At 31.8% G+C, this 23,762-nt stretch overlaps 3 protein-coding genes across 3 annotated transcripts; 1 reads left to right on the plus strand and 2 right to left on the minus strand.

The window, feature by feature from the left end:
- Positions 1-3,981: 3,981 nt before the first annotated feature.
- On the minus strand, positions 3,982-6,651 carry LOC133188091 (leukocyte cysteine proteinase inhibitor 1-like). The gene is made up of 4 exons (XM_061323479.1): positions 6,606-6,651; positions 5,031-5,086; positions 4,449-4,562; positions 3,982-4,107 (listed from the first exon to the last, which is right to left on the minus strand). Exons 1-4 carry the CDS (start codon positions 6,649-6,651, stop codon positions 3,982-3,984), a joined length of 342 nt encoding a protein of 113 aa, XP_061179463.1.
- Positions 6,652-9,122: 2,471 nt separating this feature from the next.
- Positions 9,123-9,771, minus strand: LOC133187852 (uncharacterized). The gene is made up of 3 exons (XM_061323248.1): positions 9,646-9,771; positions 9,377-9,490; positions 9,123-9,245 (listed from the first exon to the last, which is right to left on the minus strand). The coding sequence occupies exons 1-3, from the start codon at positions 9,769-9,771 to the stop codon at positions 9,123-9,125; spliced, it is 363 nt and encodes a 120-aa protein (XP_061179232.1).
- Positions 9,772-11,597: 1,826 nt separating this feature from the next.
- On the plus strand, positions 11,598-12,905 carry LOC133187853 (cystatin-A-like). The gene is made up of 3 exons (XM_061323249.1): positions 11,598-11,730; positions 12,333-12,449; positions 12,746-12,905. The coding sequence occupies exons 1-3, from the start codon at positions 11,599-11,601 to the stop codon at positions 12,863-12,865; spliced, it is 369 nt and encodes a 122-aa protein (XP_061179233.1). The 5' UTR covers position 11,598; the 3' UTR covers positions 12,866-12,905.
- Positions 12,906-23,762: the final 10,857 nt, after the last annotated feature.

The raw sequence follows: 23,762 nt of genomic DNA on the forward strand, positions 1-23,762 counted from the left end.
AACTATGTAAAGATGCACACTATTTATGGATGTTTGAAACTATAATACGTTCAGTAGATTTAATTCACATTGAATATTAGTAATAAATCTGTAAAACCCAATAGTGATTTTAAATCCAATTAGCACATTATACATTATACAGGTAATTATCATTACAATGACATGTTACAAGTAAGCTAAACAAATGTTACAAACAACAGAAGCAATAGTCTATCATTAATGGGTCTCTCTTCCTCAGATTTGAAAAAAAGGAAACAATCGATGGAGAGAGAGAGAGAGAGAGAGAGAGAGAGAGAGAGAAAGAGGGGGGGGACTCCTGTTTAATTATTGTGTTTTGAAAAATATCAAAATTTTATCATATGTAACAATGGCAATAAATATAATCTTATTTTACTTAAAAAGTTTAAATAATATTTATATCATTGAACAAAGCATGCAAAGTAATGTACATGAATTTTTGTGTGAACTTTTTGCACTAAAAAAAGTATCATATTTGGGGTATGAAAAAATCTAAATAGGCAACACAGTATTTCCTGTATCAAACTTTTCATGACTTATGTGCTGATCGGTTGGAAGTATCATGAAGTTTAAAATGATGAAAGAAAAACTTGGTGTCAGAATATGTTATTTTCAGGCAAAACAGTGTAATTTTATCTTGACCTCTTTAATATATCTTCATTTCTTGGCAAAGACTGTTGACTGAATGTGTAAAATTTGTTCTAAAGATATAAATTGAGACCGACCTATATTTAATATTCCTAGCATAAATTTTTGAGCAGTTTTTAAATTGAATGTTGTTTAACAAGGTTGGATCCTGATATTTAAAGTCTTGAATTTTTTTTTGTCAAGCATTTTTAGTTTCTACACACATAGCTTAATTAAAAATCAAAACCAAAAATGGGGATCAATATGCTTCTTTTGGCGCTACCGAACAATTAATATGACCTTTTTGCACTGAAATTTGTGTCTTATTCAAAAATCACATGTCGACGTTTTCCCTCAAGTGTTTTTATCCAAATAAATCATGGGACAAAATAAATTATAAGTCTATTTAAAAAAAGACATAATGAAATTGTGACTAAGAAAAGGTTTCAAATTGCTTCGCATAATCAATTATTTGACCTTTCTGCACTCACAAAATGTGATTTTTCTGGCATTAGAAATTTAACAAGCAAGAAAATTATTTTAAAGTCTTAATCTTTTGCTGAAATTATGCAAATCGATCAAAGTAATATATTCAGAAAAGAAAAACAAAAGTGGGGGTCTATAATGTAAATTTTTAGATATTACTAAAAAAGTGTTAATTTTATGTTAAAATTGGCTCTGGACTTTCAGAATATATGTACTTGTCACAATAAAATGTAAGAATTCATAAGAAATAATTTAATAGATATTTCAAAGCCAGCATAAAACATTTCACTGGGGAAAAAACAGCTCTGTCTGCAACAACATGGAAAAATAGGAATATAAACTTAACACGTACTGTATATATATTTCAAAAGGGAAAATTGATCATTTTCTTCCAAAAAAACCTTCCGCCACAAAATATAGTTCCTTGCTTAATCCTACTTGGATGAAATTTAATCGCGGTTTTTTCATTGGATATAGTTTAATTTGCATTGTAGAATCCAATGTTAGAACTTAAAAATGATGCAGAATTTTAGAAGTAAAGATCCAGATCAAATTCTGCTCAAAAGCTCAGGATCGAACCTCCTTAATTTGCATTGTTTAATTCAAATATGCTATAAAATTTGAGTTGCAATAAATAGTTTTGAAGTTAGAGGTTCTGACTGAACTTTTCTTAAAAGCTGACGAGCGACATACCTTAATTGAATTATTAAGGTATGTCACTCGTCAGCTTTTTAGAAAAGTTCAGTCAGATCCTTTAACTTCAAAACTATTTATTACAATTCAAGTTTCATAACATATTTAAATTAAACAATGCAAATTATTCAACATTCAATTAAAAAAACTGCTCAGAAATTCCTAAAGAAGCAAGATTTATGAGGGATTATTTCTTGTGGCGGCAGGATATTTAGAAGAAAATTCTTCAAATCTACACATTTGTTAAATTTAAAATCTTGGAACTTTAGCCCCACATATTTTAACTTAGAGAATATTTTCCGTTATGATATGCTAGGAATATTAAATATAGGTCTCAATTTATATATTTAGAACAAATTTTACACATTCACTCAACAGACTTTGCCAAGAAATGAAGATATATTAACGAAGTCAAGATAAAATCTACACCGTTTTTTTGCCTGAATATCGCACATTTTGACCAATATCTCGAAATTTACACCACTAACCCCAACTTTTTCTTTCATTATTTTTAACAACCCGATACTTCCAACCGATCAGCACTTAAGTCATAAAAAGTTTGATACAAGAAAATATTTTATTGCCTACTTAGATTTTTTATACCCCAAATGTGATACTTTTTACGTGCAAAAAGGTCACACAATAATTAATGCGCATTAATTTTCATGAATTGTTCAATGATAAATATTATTCAAACTATATTACGTAAAATAGGATTCAAACTATATTACGTAAAATAGGATTATATTTATTGCAATAATTACATGTGATAAAATATGATAAAGATAAAAGTGATTAACCAAAGAGTTACAATTTAAGTGCAAAAAAGTCAACTTAATTGTACCGTAGCTCAGTAAGATTCACACTGACCCCCCATTTTCTTTGCAATTTTGAGTCATGCTATATGAGTACTTATCTAAAATATACTTCTCAAAAAATCCTTGATATAACTAATTTCACGAGTGACATTACTTAAATAATTGTTAAAAACATTGACATTACGTTACGTTAGCTTACATGTCTTCAAGTCTAAGAAATGTTTGATAACTTATTGTTTGCCTTGTGGCGAAAAAAATAATATGGAATGTGAAATATGACACACATGCAGAGCTCGAAAAAATAATGAAGGAGGACACTGCTCACAAACACAGCTCTTACTGCCCTTTAATGTTGTATATTACAACTTTGAATCTAGCAACAGCTGACTCGGACTTTTAATCCTATGGGACGGGTGCTTCTTTCTTCCAATGAGGTGCTTCTCAGTTTTTAGACCATTTAACCAATTGCAAGAGCCGTGAAATCTATATTTCTTAACATAGACTATTGATTCAGTATAATAACATAAATAGAGATATAGAAGAATATTCTTAAAGATTTAAAATGTTTACACGATATAAATCAACCAACCTCATTCAGGGATCTACGTAACAGATTCATTGGACATGGCATCAAAATCTTTCGGTAAATGATTTATTTTTAATATGTTTTCGGTGCGACCGATGAGGTTGACTTCATTTACTGGATGCATACCATCAAAAACCATCGTAGGTTTTGATCCGCTTCTTTAAACAACAAGACCCAGTCTAAACTCTGTCATCAAATGACTAGTTTCACCTCTATAACGGAGTCTTAATTGAGCAAAACTTTTAACGAAAGGCACTGTTCTGAATAGTAGATAAAATTATTTTTAAGTTTTCTTTAAGCTCTCTGTAAAGATTAAAATCCACACGATTTATCTAACCAAGGTACTGCTAAAATCGCCATTGTAGTTGGATTTGTGGTAGCAAAAGAATTTTGGGAAGGTTTCGCACAAAAATTTTGCCTAAAGTATACATATATTAGCTTAAATTTCCTCTTTACTCACACGTTAGTCTTTAGAGCTCGCTGCGCTCGCTTTAAACATTGGAATAATTTGTTTTGGAGATGTTCAGAAGTAAAGAAGATTATTTAAGAACACATCAAGGTTGGAGGTTTGCCCCTCACATCTTGAAAACTCTAATTTTTTTTTTTGGCTATATAGAACTATAAAAATATTTGATTGTTTAAGAATGGAGCTATATGACACTTAGAAAAATACAACACACAATCCCCAATGTTTGTACATTAATTTATTTCAATTCTATATTTTTTTTGTTATATACGTCGTCCTTTGAATCTCTAGAAGAAAAGAATTGGGTCATACTGATTGGCGAATTTAACTCCGTCCACTCTGCTCCTATTGTTTAAGTCAGCATAGATTCTGACGTGTATGAACTGGGGTCGATGGCCTCCTCCTATTTTTACCTGATTAACAAAGAATTTTTGACGGAGATTAAATATAATGATGAATGTTCGAGAAATATGTAATAAATCGATATTTCTGGTATTTATTTATCATCTATTTGAAGTTTTGTCTATCTATATTCAAATAATCATTTCATAAGGATTCCTAAGATTTATTATCAATTTTAATGGTAGTAATCATGCACTTAAACAACCAAGATACTTGAAACCATTTTTATCAGAATTTAGAATAAGTTATATAGTATTTATTTAAAGAAAACTCATGCTTTTCAAAGGTATGGATTAGTATCAAAGAAATTCTTTCATTTTGAATAGATTTTCATCCTGTTTAGAATTAATACCTTGATAAAGTAGTTAGTTCCTGCGACCAGCTGTTCTCTAAATACCAAAGCTTTCATTCGTCCAATTGGTTCCAGTATATCTGGAGGAAGCTTTCGAATAATTGCGTTACGATTCTGAAATGTATCAATTCTCAGTAGTAAGTTTCTCTCATATTTTCTTACAGTTTTACCGTGTAGTCAATTAAATGGACAAATTAAAATATTTTTTTCTGATTTTTTTACTTGCAACATAGTACCTTTAAGTAATAAGTTATATATTTTAGCTTAGTTTTTGGGATTGTCTATCTGCTACACAGTGTAATAAGATTCAGTTTAAATTAATGGTTATAATGGATCTTCATGTTTTTGCTTTTACAGTTCATAAGTTGTGACCAACAATCAATTATAATTAATCAAAGAAATGTAAACATTTAGAAGACTATAGATTGATGAGTTTCAATTCTAAAATGAACATTTTTGCTTTATATAAATATCATTTCCTAACCAAATTTTACGGAAAAAATTATAAAGGTTTTTTTATTTAATTGATCGACTACACAAAATGCTGCAATGTCTCTTGTACACTTTTTGAATTTAACTTACCGCTTGTACCAAAGCCTGTACCCCAGGTGTTGCAAATTGTTGTTCTCCTAGACCCCCTGTTTTAAAACCTCTTATGACGTATTAAGTCTCTAAAAAGACAACCAAAATAAGGCTCAACGAAAAAATGTGCAATCGTTTCATCGTGAACAAATTGTTGACAGGAATGATGTTAAGACAGCTTCTCGGCTCTATTTATATCACCTGTTTGATGTCCACATGTTGCAAATTTAGGGTAATTTTGCATTTAGCTCATCTGAATTAGAAATTTTTTATTCAAATTTGTTCCCCGATCTCTGTTTCATATGTAAGTCCAGTATCTCGAAGAATGATTCTTAAAACTTCACTTTCCTCTTTTGAAGAAACGACTCCAGTCGTAAAAATACATGCCACACAACATTATGTTTAAAATGGAAATCGCATAAAAGAATGTCTACATGTGTTTGTATATAAAAAAGAGAGAAATATACATTAGATAAGACAAAGACATCGTCCTCAGGAGCAATAGCATTGGATCCTGTATCCAATGAAATGTTTCATAGATAAAATGTTTTAAAAAATCTAATATGGTGTTGTTTTATTTTTTATAAAGATGAGTTCTTACATACTTGTTAAGATCATTTTCTCTGCCCAATTCTCTTATAGAGTTTTGATTTGATGATAAGGATGAGAAAATACTTTGACTCAAATAGGTTTTGAAAATAAGTATCAGCGTCTCACCTTGTCATTCAGATGATTGATTAAAGTGAAAATTACATGTAATAGTTAAAGTATTTGGTGCTTAAATATTGATTATTTGTTTTATTTGTTAAAACTTGTTTCTAGCAAGAGTACCCAGGAAAAAAAACTTATAAAGCATATATATAATGGGGCCGACCATTTTGTATATTTTTTAAAAAAATATTTACTGTACACAAATCTGCATGAATATAAGGGTGTGTCTCTGATGTAGCAGCAATTACTTTCGAATAGAAATCAACATCAATCTTCTCTTGAGGTCATTCCTTATGAACCTTTAAATAAAGCAAAACAACCTTAGGGTATCACAAAAGTTCAGGTCACGAATTAATAATCATCAATATGGTTTGCAAGAGGGATCAAGATCACCTGTTACAAATTACACAAACATTCGGCTATTATTAATTACATTGGTCAGTATATCATAAAGACCAATAATGGTGAACCTCAAGGGTTGCCTCTTTTTGTTCCTTTCTTTAGCAGGTTTTGTCGATTCTGCAGTCTATGGTGGTTATGGTCCCGAAGTTCCTGCTACCCCAAATATACAGACATTGGTAAACAAGGTAAATTTGGTCGCTTATTTATCATTTTCTGACGTTGGACAAACATGTAAATGTAAGATTCTTTGCAGAACATTTTGCTTAATATTCAATGCACCGTTTCGAATTTTAATCGTCTTTAATGATATGAAATGTATGACCTGAATATTTCCAAAATATCGATTTTATTTTTCAGGTTGGATATTTTTAATTTAAGAAATATTTGTAAATATCTGATATGTTATACGCTGATCAATCAATATTATTTATCAAAATACTTCAGCACTATGGAGACATCTACAGACTTCTACCACTTGGATACTACCAAACAGTACCCGTGACGCCATCTCTAAAAGCATATAGTTATCGCATGCAGATCGTGGCAGGGACCAACTACCTGATAAAGGTCTTTAAATAATTAAAATTTAATAGATTACAAGATCTTAATTGATTTTGACAAATATAATTTGCTCGGTTTGTTTACAGAAGAATAACCAATGATAAATAATGTTTGTTCATACTCCGCTACTGGTGAAACCAGACAATAGGTTTCCTCTCCGTCCGTCCGTCTATCTGTGTGTCTTGCCTGTATTTCAGTCAGTTTGCCACCGCTTGTTTTTCACTACGTTTTCTTTCTAAAAGCTTGCGTTTATTGGGCTGATCTTTATTGTAATAGTCTATTTTAATGATTAAATATCCCAATTTTTCCGCTTTATTTATATTTGATATTATTGCCTCAGGGAACTCAGTTTTGTTCGCATGTATGTAATACTATTTTTGTTGAATTTTTGTTTTTAATTGTTTTATAAGGAATGTGCTAGAAAGCATATTATTAATTCAAATACGTTTATTTTTGTAGATAAATACGGGCTATAACCGATTCATATATGTTACAATTTACAAGGACCTGTCCAACAACTCGAGAGTGACCAACATAAGTTTTTGAAAGATAAGACTGTAGTTTTCAGTACAGGGAAATTTCAAGTTATTGAAAAATAATTTGAAAACAAATCTACGCATATGCATGTTTATTGGTGAAACATTTCGTCATTGTCTTATATGTATCTTACCTTAAATACTACAAAAAAACCGACTGATTTTTTTATGTCAAAGAAATTGTTAAAATAAAATGATTGATGAAAGCTAAAAGAAATTAAGTACTTCTGTGTTTTGACGCTTAAATAAGCAAAAAAAAAAAAATCCCTAAAAAGAATAAGATAAAGTCTCCTATCCTTTTGTATAAATCCGAAGAAACAGACAACATGTTAGAGAGACTCATACAGAAGTAAAGAGTCTCTTGGAATTTTGTTTCTACAGTGTGCGCAATGAGAAAATTTATATTAATAAACACCTCTTTAGCTTAACCTAACAGATAATCATATTTCTTTTTATATTCATAAAATGTCAAGATAACAAACAGTAATCGTACTCAGATGTCCATGTAGGCAATTCAAATTGTAAGGAGCAAAGCCAAGATGGACCTCTGAAAACAGAGGTGGGAATTGGTGGCATGGAGGATTACAGTGTAAACATTCCTTGTAGACCGAACACACTCGAAGTCTATGCTAGGGTAAACGGAAAAATCCGTGGACAATTCAGTGTAAAAATTATGGTCTAAATATTTCTAAGATAAAAGTCAGTCAACATTCGACTTAACGCTAGATTGTATATGCTAAAAATGCCATAGAATTTGCGAAATATTTACCTTTCACGAGATTGTTGATATCCATGTATCATCAACTTATTTTTCAATAGCTTTTAGAAATTCTTTGTTCGTGGAACATGCTCTTGAGTATCGAATCAAGTGGGAGATATAAACTCCATATGCAGGTGATAATGGTATATTGATTCATAAATAAAGGATGTTGACGATAGAAAAGTTGGTCTACACATATTTCATAAAGTTTAGCTTTTAGTTTGCCTTCAATGTCTTTCTCTAATAAAATATCCAAATATGAATCATGTGTCAGATTCTGTGGTGTCTTTTCTTTCTAGTTCAAAGGGACATATTGAATCAATGTAAGAATGAAAATAAATATTGTCAATTGATAAAACGTCGTCGATATATCTAATTTTTTTTTTTTTCATGTAGGCGTTTTTGAATAAATTTTCTTCATATGAATACAAAAACAGGTCGGCTAATAACGGGGCACAATTATTAATCATGGAAATTCTAGCACATTTTTGGAAGACCTGGTCTCCAAAAACTAGATAGATACTGTCAAAGAGAAACTCAAGCATTTTGTTTATATAAACCTCTGGAACTTGTGTATAGAATCAGCATGTTTTTTTTAACAAAATAAGTTAGCAGATGAAGATTTACGACTGGTTTTAATTTTTACTGAAATCGTCTATGATGTCAAAAAGCATGGTCTTTAATTTATCGTGTTGAATGGTTGTAGAAAGTGCTGAAATTCATACGTTTTGATTTTATTAATTTTAGTGAGATTGCTAATTTTCTGAAAATTCGTTGGAAGTTTGAAGCATTCACATCTGATTAAAACCACTTCTCGAATATGTTGTTGTTCAATACTAGTACTCCTGAAGTTTTTTCCTTCACTGCTATTCATATTATATGAGGAATAAAGAAAAATCTTGATAGAACATTTACTAGAACCCTCTATGTATCCTCGTAAAGATTTTTTATGAAGTTTAGGAATCTACTATGTAGGTGTGGCATTCGTGTCGCCATTATTAACGTCTGTTTTCTCTGAAAATTCACGACAATGTTATTTTTCTTATGATATTGAAAAGATAATAAAACCATAGTTTTAAATTTCTATAAATTTATTACATTAAAACATGGCGGTTCTGGTCATTAGAAGTATACGATTGGGTCATACTGAGCCACAACTTTGACATCCTCCACCTTACTACGATTATTCAGACCTGTGTATATCTTCACATGTAAGTACCGAGGGCGAGTACCTTGCATTTTTACCTGAAAAAGCAAATGATTACCTGAGTTAAAAATTTGTTTTAAGAGCATGAAATTCATGTAACTCAACGAAAATTCTTTAGTTTTCTTGCTGCATATTCTGATAAATTTAAATTTTCTAGATGTTTACATACCTTGATAAAGTAGTTTGTTTCTCTCACAACCTGCTTTCTAAACACTTGAGCCTTCAAAGGTCCGAAAGGTCCGTTCATATACGATGGTAATTTACGGATAATGGCGTCCCTATTCTATAAGAAGATGATATTGACGACTTTGAAAAAATTATTTTCTCAGTTCATTCAACTATATACATGTAATTTAACTTATGAATATAATATCAAAAGATTATATTATATCAGAATAAAAGGGGAAAAGTGAAATTAATTGCGTCTATTTAGCATACCTTTTGAACGAGGGCCTGTTCGCCGGGCCCTGCATACTCCTGTGGACCGAGACCTCCGGGAGTGCAGTATGTCTCAGTGATGATCGCCAAGAGGAGACCAAGAGCAAATACGGAAAAAACGTTCATGATGCTTCTTTTATTTGGTAGTGAGGATTTTTCTGTGGTCAGCACTACTTTTATAGCACCTAGCCTTTGTCCCACATGTTACAAATATACACCCCTGTCATCATAACTTTTAAATTCGTTCCACGTAAGCTAATGTTTATTACTGTATACGTGTACGTCATGTTGGTCGAGTTGTTGTATGTAATTATTATAATTAATCAATCTTTAATCCACATATTTCTGCATGAACTTTTCACCGATTGTTGAATGAGAATATTTTAACTTTGTTTTGGAAGACAGATAATTCCACAGATCTAAATTTATAAAATTTCGTGAAACATGTTTCATTCATGATCATTCTATTCACAGAAAAATGTAGTAGAAAAATATAAATTTATTCATGGTATGTATGAAAGTGAATACAGGAAATAAATATTTCATAATATAAAATATATTTCGTATTAAGATAAAATGATAATAAAACTAGTGAATTTATTAAAATTTTATATAGTTAATACTCGACTAAATTTCAAATAGATTGAATTGAGGATTATTTTGTAAACCTTAAATGTGTGTGTAAATGTATGTTATGCATTTACCGTCTGCCTTTACAAATTCCAGAGCTGTATTTTTATGATAAGTTTGTGAGTGAAGTATTGAAACAGTGTTTATACTAAATAGGAAATTCATCGGATGGTTGGAAGGGGATTAGGAAATCCGTATCTTCTGGGAATCAGAGGTATAAAATTATATTTTAAAATAATGTAACCAAAAAAAAAAAAAAAAAAAGGTTCCTGCACCCCTTCTACCGGGAATCAAAATATTGAAATTTTCAATTTAATTCTTTTGAATATTTATGGTTATTATACTAATTTAGTTTTAATTATATTTATCTGTATGTCTAATGCTACAGAATAAATAAAAAAAGACATTTGAAATGTAAATGTGTAAATATCGATATATTTCACTTTCTTTTTATTCTATTAACTAAATTTTTGATGTCGGTTCCAATGTATGGTTAAAAGTAAATGATAAAATACATGAAATGAAAAAGACCTGTTCTCCGAAGACTACATAATTTTAATTTATCGTGAGGAGTGGTTGTATAAAGTGTAGAAAAGTAGTATGTTTTGATGTTACTGACTTGTGGAGAAAAATGGAGATTTTAAATTTTCTGAAAGTTTGTCGGAGTTTTTGAGAATCCACACCTGATTACATCTCATATAGAATATGCAGTAGCACATTACGTCTGAAGTTTGAAGAAATATCTCGCGTTATATGTATGAAATGCAAAACATCGGGTAAGGTTTCGTGCGAATTTGTGGAATAATTATTTTTCTGACCGGACATTGGGATTCTAGCAGCACCTTTTAGACATAAGAGATGTTTTTCAGCTATATTATTTACTCCAAGAAATTATTAAACCCCGGGGTAGTGTTGTTCTGTTTACTTTTTCAATATGGATTATTTTTCTATTAATAGCAGTCACGTGATGACGTCGTGGTGGTGTACGTCTTGGTCTCAGGCACACTCTGTTGTCTATACGCAATAGTTAATAATAGTTGAAGTTTTATCGTCGGCTTTGATAAATTATCCCGAGAAAAGATTTGAATGCGTCCTTAACATACCCGCGATACCATGCAACAAACTATTAAAAGTTAATCACAAGCAATAAGTCATATATTGCCCTACCATCCCAAACCTGTTGGTACATGCTAGAAGTCAAAAACCTAATCAAAAGCACCAGTAACATCTGGTCTGTAATGACTAATCTATCAGGGAACTTCACATGTATTTAAATCGGCGATTCGTGTATATCAGGAGAGTATTTTCAATTATATAATCAAGATGGCAATTCGTGTCACAGTGGTTCTCACTTTGGTGTGTTTGGCGGTCATCAGTGTGAATGCGTTTCGTCGTCCCGGAGGACTAAGTAGAACAAAACCTGCAACCCCAGAAATCCAGGGACTTGTTAATTCCGTAAGTAAAAATAACATGATCAATAATTAATATTTGAATCAATCTCTAAGCAAGCTATCCAAATGTCGTAATGTAAAATGGTTATCGGCTAAGACAGCCACTTCTTGGATTCGTTCATCAACCTATAGGATACTATAATACTACTTTACAGAAATATTATTTCTGCATCAGGAGTACAAATATATTGGACTACGTTCTAAGTTTCAGCAGGTTCCACGACTTTAACGTAGCTCTAAAAATGGGTAAAAATTGATGCAAAATTTTCAAAAGATAAGATGCTTTGAGAAATATTTGCGTTTTAAGTACGTTATTTTGCGTGAAAATAAAACGATTAAGTAAAAATAGATATCGTTTATAAAGAACATGTTTTAAAGGGAAAAATCAATTTTACAAAAGTGTTGAAGAATAAGAACTGGTTGATTATATTATTTGAAATTATCATGTAAAATCATCACTTTTCTCCTTTGACCATGTGTAACATAGAAAAAAAAATGTTTGCGAGGATAATCACATATAGAATCTTTTTGTAAAATATTTTTTTTCAATTATTTAATCATTGTAAACGAAAAAAAAAAGTATATTATTAAATTGATCACATGCAGGTGCGAGGGCAAATAATCAGTAAGCTCCCCCTAGGATACGACAGAGAACAATACTTACCATTGACAGCTCGTTCATACAAAGAGCAGATCGTCTCCGGCAAAAACTATTTCATCAAGGTAAAATCAATGCTTACATATTATGCATAATAAAATGAATTTATATAATTCATATTTTAAACTTCTGCATTTCGAATCACATATACCTTATTTTTTTTAACATGGATGTCTCAAAAAGAAAAATCTTTGAATTCATGGAATTGTGGCTTAGTGTACAATGAGTTGCATACAGTAATATAAATATATATGCAGACATTTTTTGTACATTGTAAAAAGCACCATTTATTTATATTTAAATTCATTTATTATCAAATGAATTCGAGAACTCATATTTGTATATTTGTTTTAAATTGCAGATTCAGACAGGACCAATGAGATATATTCATGTAAGAATATACAAACCACTGATTGGTTTTACTTCCGTGCACAGTGTCCAGTTGCAGAAATCCCTCTTGGATCCGATCGAATATTTTTAAATACGTTAAATAGCAAACGCTTTTTGTATTATCAAAATTAAAGCACTTTAAAGTAAATACATGTTTTCCTAACATTAAGGACCCTCTATGCACTAAAAGATTGATTGATTGATTGATTGTATGTATGTATGTTGTTTTACGTCCCATTTGAGAATTTTTCACTCATATAGAGACGTCACCATATACCGGTGAAGGGCTTCAAAATTGACCTTTACTCGGCACTCAGGGCCATTGAGCAGTGAGGGATCTTTCCAACTCCTGCCGTGACAAGGGGCCTCGGTTTTTACATGTAAGGTCTCATCCGAAGGACCCGCTACTTTCACTTCAGAGTGCCGAGCTCATGGCGAAGGAACATTTGCTACCCATTTTTTATCGACTTACGCGGGTATGTTAAGGCTACACCCAGATATATCCTACTTCCCTTCACAATATGACGTCATAGTAAGCTGTATGACGTGAACTATAGAAATAATGATTTCTTAATATCTATCTTTAAAGTTTAATTTCAGGTCCAAGAAAAGAATGGAATCATTCAAAACATAACATAAACTAAATCTTGTCGTTTTTGGGTGGTATAAATAGCTAATTATTTAGCACGGGGGTTAAATACCAAACCCATGACGTCATAAATATTGATCAAATATTTGCCGAGTGAAATGAGAATTCATGTAAACAAATATATGAAATGGGAGTTTTAAGGCATATACCATGAATGTTATGTGTGATTCATAAGGAATTAAAGATTAAGAATCAGGTACGCTGATATATTCTTATCATGTTTTCTTATAATGAACATAGTCAGTGCTTTGAAATCCCGATCAGCTGTTCCTCTGTCGTTCTATAACAACAAAGATGCAAAAGTTCAACACTACGCCGCATACTTTGAAATATAATTTTTGTTTGTATCGAAAGCTTGTATTCTATAGTACTTGGAAAGTGCTGCTAGAATCGTGTGGTTAACATGAATTGATAAAAATTCCTTGATCGTATGTATAAAATGTAAAAATTTTGGTAAGGTTTCATGCGAAACTTTGGAATATTTTTTTCTGTGTCACGAGAGTAGGATTCTAGCAGCACTTTTCATGGCCCAGTGATGTTTTTACATAATTATTTTCACTAAAAGAAATGAATTATCTCCGGGGTAGTGTTGAACTTTTCACTTTTTCATTAAGGCAATTTTTCTATTTATAGACGTCACGTGATGACGTCGTAGTGGAGTGCTTCTTTTAGCCTAAGACTCAATGACGTCTATACAATGGATAATAATAGTAAATGTTTTATCTATGGTTTTTCCGACTTATCAATGTTACATTTTACGAAAAAAGTCTAAATTCGCCGAAATATGATCTGGGTACTGCCTTAACATACCTGCGTAGGTCAGTCGCGGCCGAGACTCGAACTCACGATCTCCCGATCACGGAGCGAGCGCTCTACCGACTGAGCTACCGTGAACGGTCTGCACTAAAAGAAAAGATATTTTAGGATATTGAGAAATTTATAGTGTGTAAATATTCAGCTTATCTATAACATTTTGAACATAGGGTACCTTGCATTTAGCCCCAGGAAAAATGTTCAAAAAGAATGAAGTATTGATGAACAGAAATAACTGTTATTTACTTACTGGACAAAATACCTGCAAATGAAGTGTTCAATCTATTTAACTTGGCCTATCAAAATGTTATGAATGCTTGATTTGATCACAAAATAAGTAATACACTGTACATTTGTATTTATTTTATTCTAAATAAAAGGGCAGATTACTCGATCTACATAAAAATACCAAAAATTAGAACTATTTAGTGTGCAGTGTATAGAGGCTCTAAACTACTCAGCTGTTACACGAAAAAAATAAGTGTCATTAGATTGAGGTCACCAATTTGTAAAGAGAGGATGTTTGTTATTTTTTGCACGTTAACTTACGAAATGTCTAAAATAATCCCTACTATTACAACAGCTTGAACAAATAATTCGTCGTGAAAAATTAAATTAATAAATTTTATAAATATCACATATGATTTTCAAAAATGAAGACACTAAGGTAAAACTCGATTTGAAAACATCAGAAATTTGATAAAAATGTTAAATGATTATGTTTTAACTTTAGAAAGTAACACATGACTGTTAAAACACCCCCGTCCCGGCCATTCAATTGCAGCATGCAAGTCTGCAATAGACAACAGTTGCAGCTTGATTTCAACGATGTAATAGGTTCATCAATCTTGAGATCTGAGGGAAAGAAATATTCTTTGCCATTTTTAAATGCCTGTTTTTCAGAGATGAGGTCGAATTTTCTCTAGCCAAGCGCAGTGTAGTAACCCTTGGACTTCCGGTTCAAGGACTGTCATTCATGCTAATGATACCTAAGAGCCTGTTGAGGCGTGCTGTGGGTCATATTTGCATCTGCAACTCTCCATCACCTTTATTTTGAGATATTTAGAGCAATGGAAATGCGTAATTAAGTCATTTTCAGGAAGCCTTGGCATCGCTTATGGAAAAGAAAGAGGAATTTATTTTTCGAAACATTGCTGCATTACGTATGATGAACAGATACAAATCCTTAAAACCCCATATTTTTGCCAAATGTTTTGTTAAACATTCAATTTTTGATTTCTGTTAAGCAGACTCAAACTTAACTTCCGGTAATGGTGTGAAAATCATTCAACCATTAAATTACTGATATTTACAAAGCTGAAGATGTCCTTACTTTTCAGATACAAAATTATATCCTATACATTTATGTAATATTTCCCCCTAAAATATGATGTTGCGTTTCTTTTGCGTTTCAGCATATATGTTACGGTGGTAAAGAGATAAGGATGATTTAAAGAACTATAATTATTTTGTAGAGTACGTCAACTTTACAAATGAAAAAGAACAAAACTGTTGCGATAAACAGTAATGAAACAAATAAACAAACATTTTGACCCATATTTGTCTTATTTCAAAAATCTAAGTATTAAGTCTTTTTCACACAATACTGTTACATGTAGCTAAGTTCATAATCGAAATAAGTACTTTCAAAGTAAGATATGTTTCAATTTCTGTTCATACAGACTGTTCACCTCGAAAACGTTTTTTTTTTTTTTTTTTGTCATAAAGCTAACTTATGATAAAATAACCATTTAAAGACCATATATTAAAAATGTATATTTCCGTGCTGAGCGAGTTAATAGGATCAAAACTGTAAAAAACTTTAATTGAGAGAAATAGAAGTTCAAAATTTAAACCTTTTAATAGATTGTTGTTTTCAATCCTGTTCGGTCGCCCACGTGGCGCAGTGGTTAGAGCGTCTGCTCTAGATTCGCGGAGTAAGGTGTTGATCCTCACCTCGCGGGTTCGAATCTACTGCGGGACGTGGAGACCAGTCCTTCGGATGAGATATATAAACCGAGGTCCCGTGTCGCAGTGGGTATTGGCACGAAAAAGATCCCTCATTGCTCAATTGCCCTGAGTGCCGAGTAAAGGTTAAAATCGGCAAGTTGTGGAGTCTCCATATGAGTGAAAAATTCTCGAGAGGGACGTTAAATAACATACAAACAAACATACAAACAAAACAATCCTGTTCGAAAATTTAAAAAAAAGTAACCGTCAAATAAAATATGTTGAAGTGTTTATGAATTTAAGGAAAAACTCCACAATGTTTAAAAAGAACTGTATTTTTTGAATGCTTTGTTTCACATGGTTATTTTGCGATATCGTTCTTACACAAATATACAGATAATGTATTTGTGTAGGTGTAATTAATTTGTAGTGATTAATATAATGTAAAAGATGTTTAACAGTTTCGAAATTGACCAAGTTAAATCCACAATGCAGTTAAACGAAATATATACCAAATGTTGCTACATTTATTGTAAGCGTTAGAGTCAGTACAATATGCGTCAATATATAAAGTAAAAGGTATAACAAAACGGGTTTTTGAATTTATCTTGCCATGGGTCAGACAAAACGCATGTTGTCCTTGAACACATTTAATAAATGTACATGTATAATAATGACTGCACATCACATTTCATTTTGGGGAAGATGGACTTAAAACTATCTGAACGGTGAATTAAAATTAAAAAAAAAACAGATGAATAAAATACTTTTGAAATATGATTTCTAGTACACCTAAAATATATACGTCTGTATGATTTTTGTATACAATATACAACTGTAAATTCCTTATACAAAAGAAATGATAATTATTGTTTTGTTTTCCTTTAAATGCTTAAAGCTATATATGGCATAACTGAGCTAAAAAAATGATAAAACGAGATTGATAGTAGATATACATGATATAATGTTATTTACGTTCAAATTAAAATTTTCGCCGTTTTTGAACTTGAATAACCTCACGTTTCTATAATTAAATTGACTTTAAATGTGTCTTTTATCTAAATGTGGAAAATAAATCGGTTATTATTTTAATTCTTTGATGTCTTTGAAACGCGATTGATTTAAATTGTGTAATTTACAGAAAAGTCCTATCTTTATATAAAGTAATAAATCAAATAAAAAGGCATTTTTAATTTTGGTTATCTGAACAAAAATAAGCCACATATGACTTTAAAAAAGATTAACTCCATTGACTTTAATATACATTTGGTCAATTGATTCACAACAAACTTCGTCTTGCGCAAGGGAAAGTTTTGTTACTTTTAAGGAACTGAGCGCTACTTGTAAATGTACATTAACCCTTACTTATTACTTCATAAACAATGGAAGATGACGAGAAAAAGTTGGGTTACTCCGTTGATCATGCAGTTTACTTATTAGTTGGCCATTATCTTCTATAGTCAGTGAAAAGGTCTGCTCTTTGATTTATTGTGAGGAATGGTTAAATAAAGCGTTAAAAAGTCATATGATTTAATGGTATTGATTTTTGAAAGTTTTGAGATTTGAAATTTTCCACAAAAAATGTTTCGGTGGTTTTTTTTTCAGAATCTACATTTGATTTACACCACTCCTTATAGTACAATTCGTCTGAAGTTTCTCCTTCCAAACAAAAAGATAAATTATGCCTTCCCACTGCATTATCCGGCCTGTTTAGCACCTAATTTAATTAGTAATCACTAGTAACAGCTGGAAATGTAATGACCAATCAACGGATATAGAATACATATAAGAAAGTGGGTCATAACTATAATGAACCTTAATTTCTATTTAATCAGGATGGCAAATCGTGTAGCAGTGGCTTTCATTTTAGCTTGTATTGCTTTCATAAGTGCAAATGCTGTTATTCGACGTGTCGGAGGAATAGGTAGAACAAAACCTGCAACTCCAGAAATCCAACAACTTGTGAATTCCGTAAGTAAAAATTAAATAAATTTTCAAAAGTTCAAGTATTGCTCAAAGTTTTTGTTTTATGTCAAATTTTTCTTACTTCTGAGGCACGTAAGTGTTTACAGAGAGACTACTGACACAAAACACTTTTAGTTCGTTGTCTACCCGGAAGATTTTCAATTTTTTCCCTGCGTCACAGTTACAAAGGCACAAGATATATTAAAAAATTGTTACCTTGAGTAAATTTCTGCACACATTAATTTTAGCTCTGAATATTTAGATTCGCTAATAAAAATACTTCATTAAGACAGGATTTTTCTCTTTTATGGTATCCATGATTTTCCTCTCAGTTTAGAATATTTTTATCATATGTCCTTTCTTTGCATCAGCATGAAGCAATTAAATAAACAGTTGGTGTATGTAATGATTTAAAGGCATTTCTTCTACAAAGTGTCCAAAAATTACCACAGAAACAAAAAGTACATGTATCTGTTAACGGGTCGCCTTACAATACTTATCACAAACCAATTTTGTTAGGTACTAAGTATTTATCGAACTTCTCGTATGCAGGTACGATGGCAAATAATCAGTCAACTTCCCCTAGGATACAACAGAGGGCAATACCTACCACTAATAGCTCGTTCATACAAAGAGCAGGTAGTCTCCGGCAAAAACTATTTCATTAAGGTAAATATTGACTTAAATGCAAATATGAAGTGAATAATGATAATAATATTTTTTTCACTTTCTGTCATTTTGTTTCACTACTGAAACAGTGTGAGTTTTCTCATAGACTTAAATGGGGCTGTGTCTTTTAGTGTTGTGTTGCATGCAGCGCCCAAAAAGCAGAAAATTTTGTATGAAAAATTCATACATGCTATTCCATATTGAGATATGTCAGATATCGAATGAATTATGGATCTAATATGTGAACATTTTTTCTAAATAACAGGTTCAAACAGGACTCATGAGGTATATTCACGTTCGAATATATAGGAAATGGAATGGATTCACTTCTGTGCATGGTGTCCAGTTGCAAAAATCCCTCTGGGACCCGATCGAATATTTTTAAATATATATATGTAAATGGAAGTTGCTTTTTTTTTTTTTTTTTTTTTTTTTTTTTTTTTTTTTGGTAAAATCAAAATTAAATTAATTTTAAACAAATATTAGATAGTTTATGTGTTGTTCTAATAATAATAACTCCTCCTTTTACATGAATTGCTAGAAATTGAAACAATATCAATTATTAAAGATAGGATGTGTGTTGTTTTCTATTTTGCTCAATTGCTTTAAAAACCTCATAATTACACCGTCATGAACAAATGATGCGGGAGAGATTTAAATTATATATGTGACGGGTATCAATTAGTTGAGAACGGCATCATAAATGACCTCATCACGAAACTTCTTGCCTTGATCATACATAATATACAATAAAACAAACATGCTGAGCTTTTCCCTTGTCATATATACAAAGCTAATTTAAGAACTGGTATTCATTATAAGGACAGAAACAGAATATGCAAATTTTGAAGCCCTTAATCTTTTACATGTTGCTACTAGAGATTTAACAAATTTGGGCATACTTAACCCTTTTACTACCAGAGAATTTACAAACTTTTCTGAAAGGTTAGATCTTCAAAGCAAAAAAAAAAAAAAAAAATTCCAAAACGTGGTTTTCAATTTTGTTCCAAGTAATGCAAACAAATTTCTTCCCAGCTTTCTAATAGTAAGCATTTTTTTCAAATTGCATCTCCTAAAATTTTCACCCGATTTCAATTAATCTTGGTACACAAATAGACAACACCAAGATAATATTTCTAATAATTCATTTTACTAAAATATTTACAATTATTTTCATTTCAATGAAAGGTTATGCCAAAAATACGCAAAAAATTGATATTCCGAGAAGATCGTTTTAAAGCACTAATTTTTCAACAAAATTGTTCGGATTTCAACAAAACTTTTAACACAAGTTTACTATATACAATGGTAAGCATTACGATTACACTGAACAACATAGCAGTGGGTAGTAGAATAAAATATTAACATTTACACAATATTTCCTTTATATTTCCTTGTACAGGCTCGGATCTGTTATAATTATGGTTATTACAAATCATAGGCTTATTAAACCGCCACGTTTTACAGAAGAAAATACTGCTCAAACAACCCGTTTGTTCCTTAAACTTCAATTTGCCAACAAATTAAAGGAATTGACGCAGTTTATTAATAATATACGTAATAAATCACAAAAGGGACCAGTCTTATATTCCACTATATTTCAATTTGAAGTTCACACCTTGTATTTTTCAAAAACAATCATCCAAAAAAAAAGTGGTTAGAGCGTCTGCTCTAGAGTCGCGAAGTAAGGAGTTGATCCATACGTCGCGGGTTCGAATCCCACTGTGGGACGTGGAGACCGGTCCTTCGGATGAGACCGTATAAACCGAGGTCCCTTGTCGCAGTAGGTGCTGGCACGAAAAAGATCCCTCACTGCTCAATGGCCGAAAGTGCCGAGTATAGGACAAAATTTGCAGCTCTCCACCGGCAAGTGGTGGCGTCTCCATATGAGTGAAAAATTCTCGAGAGGGACGTTAAACAACAAACAAACAAACAAAACAATCATCGATTATTGCTTCTAAACTTTTTAATTACAAAAAACTCTACAGTGCTTAGATATTGGAACATCTGAAACATAATCCTCCAATGTGATCATGTTCTTCACCCTACTACTATAGCCTTGCCGGATACGTCATTACTGGTGACGTTAATAGTTAATAATGAGGATTTTCAATCACTTATTTTGAAAGAGCCAAAATTTAGGGATCCCCGATCTTTCAAATGGTGACATAATTTCATAAATATTACGAATTCTGTGGAAGGTGATAGGCCAAACATGTAAAAGCCTTGACACTTTGTTAGGATGGACTAAATGTATCAGATGGACGTTGAAATCACGCATTAAGAGATATAATCAATAATTTCAATACGTAAGATTTTTCAACACTTTATACAGCCATTCCCCACGAAAAATTTAAGTCCAGGCTTTCTGACATCATAGACAGCTGCTTTTTCAATAAAAATGGAACTCGTTTATTTACTTTTCTTAAGCTTGTCATTGGTAACTTCCAAAAATTATTTCGTAAAAAAACATTCCGATTTGACACACAAGCAGGCTTCTCCATAAGCCTTTTAACGTGGCGGCCCCGCCACAATCAAATTTTGTAGAGACACGGTTAAAAAATCAGCACCATAGTTCCTCCACAGTTAAAATATATGCGTCACAGTAAGATCGTCGTTGTCAGTATGATGAATACATAAATTTATAAATCAAATGAACCTCAATGAATTATGTACCGTTTTTCAGTTTCTAATGCTAAACTGTTAAATTTACTCTAATTGTTTGGCTTGCACCATTATCTTCTAGACCTCCCTGGACACATGAATGAAAAGAGACAATCAATTTTTTTCACGCTTGACAATAATTACAAATGAAATTTTAAATATCAATTAATTCATGCTTTAATAGTTCTGCAGATAAACACGTCTCTAAAATTGCATCGGCACTGCGACTCAAAACAATGCGCGTGTATCATTACTAATCATGTATTTTTTAATGTTGAAAAATTAGCAAAATGATTTTATGACTCGAAACTACTTAAATGTTTTTTTAATTTACAAATATCAAGATAGTTCAGTCTTTAGATCAATAGTTATCGCGAATGTGTGACCTACCAGAATTTCCTTTGTCCTTTAATGCACACTGTAGGTGAATAATTTACCTTTTGTAAACAAAGTTATTTTTTTAATTAGGGTTAAATGCATAAATTTTGTTATTACTGGGACTATTAATTTCAGATTTTATGAGCTAATATTTGTTTATTACTTGAAAAAGACGTTAATGGTAATCTAACTACCAAGCTTTATGATAAACGTGATGACTTTAACTTTTCAATCGTCAACTTCCTTTGCTTATGCAGCGATGTACCTTCGTCACCTGCATACGGGGTTTATATCTCTCAGTTGATTCGATACGCAAGAGCATGCTCTAAGTATGTACAATTTCTAAAACGAGGTAAATTATTGACAAACAAGTTGATGAAACAAGAATATCAGCAGTATTGTTTAAAGTCATCATTTCGAAAGTTCTATGGTCGATACAATGATCTTGTCAGCAAATACAATATTTCATTAAGTCAAATGCTGACGTTTTTCATACTAATTGTTAGGCCATTATTAACACACTGAATTGTCGGATTTTTCCGTTATTTCCCGATCATGACAAAGAGCACACGGCGTGTGTGACCGGTCTGCATGGGATGCTCACTCCTCCATGGCACCTGATTCCACCTCTGATGTTTTAGAGGTCCGTGTTTGCTCTACTTCTATTTTGTATTGTTTAATGGACTTTTGAGCTTGAATACTGTTCGTTATCTCCATATATTTCATTCACAAGTACGTATGTGATTTTTTAAGGGGGGGGGGGTCTTTTTCACAGTATGAATATATTTTGGAAAGAACATAATTTTTGTTTTACACTATGTTTAATCTATATCGTTTAATTGTTTTTATTTTTGAATTTATTAATCATTTTGCCAATTAATTAATGCATTTTTGTATTAAACTATTGTTTCATAGGGGCTGTGAGTTCAATTTGTTTTGGGGTTCCTTCGCGAATTAGGTCGCGCAAATGACCGCGAATATAAGCACTTCGCATAAGTTTTACGCCACAATTAAATTTGAAATGATGGAAAACCCTGCACAAGTACATGTACTCCGAAGTTGATTTTGAAAAAGATGCTTGAGTTACTGATTGACAATATCTATTTAGTTCTTGGAGATCAAGTCTTCCAACAATCTGTCGGAACTCCCATGGGTACCAATTGCACCCCTTAATTATCGGATCTATTTTTATATTCATATGTAGCAGAATTATTGCAAAAAGTTCTACATGAGAAGAAAAAAAACACTTGCTGTTGCCAACTCGACATTTAGATATATCGACGACGTTTTATCAATTAAAAATAGTAGCGTCCATTCATATGTAGACTCCATATATCCCAGTGAACTTGAAATAAAAGACACCACAGAGTCTGACACATCTGTTTCATAACTGGATATTTTACAAAAAAAAATTCTTAATGGTAACCGTCAACTTCCCTTATTTATGTAGCAATATACCCTTATCACCTACTTACTGAGTTTATCTCCCAGTTGATTCGATACACAAGAGCATGTTCTACGTACGAACAATTTCTTAAAGGAGGCAATCTATTGACAAGTTGATGAAACAAGGCTATCAACAGTCTCAATTTGCAGGTTCTTTGGTCGATACAATGACCCTGTCAGCAAATACATTCTATCATTAAATCGAAAGCTGACTGACCTTTTTCATACTAATTGTTAGGTCATTTTTTTACACACTGAATTGGATACGGAATTTTTTTTTCGTTTGCCTGATCAAAACGAGAAGTACACGGCGGGTGTGAACGGTCGACCGGGGATGCTTACTGCTTCATGACACCTAGTCCCACTTCTGATGGTTTTAGAGGTCCATGGTTTCTCTGCTCCCGATTTGTATTCTTTCAATGGACTTTTGAGCTTGAATATTGTTCGTTATCTC

This window comes from Saccostrea echinata, unplaced genomic scaffold (genome assembly GCF_033153115.1).
Source record: "Saccostrea echinata isolate AGI-Se365-2 ecotype Australia unplaced genomic scaffold, CSIRO_AGI_Sech_v1 ptg000015l, whole genome shotgun sequence".
NCBI classification, from domain to species: domain Eukaryota; kingdom Metazoa; phylum Mollusca; class Bivalvia; order Ostreida; family Ostreidae; genus Saccostrea; species Saccostrea echinata.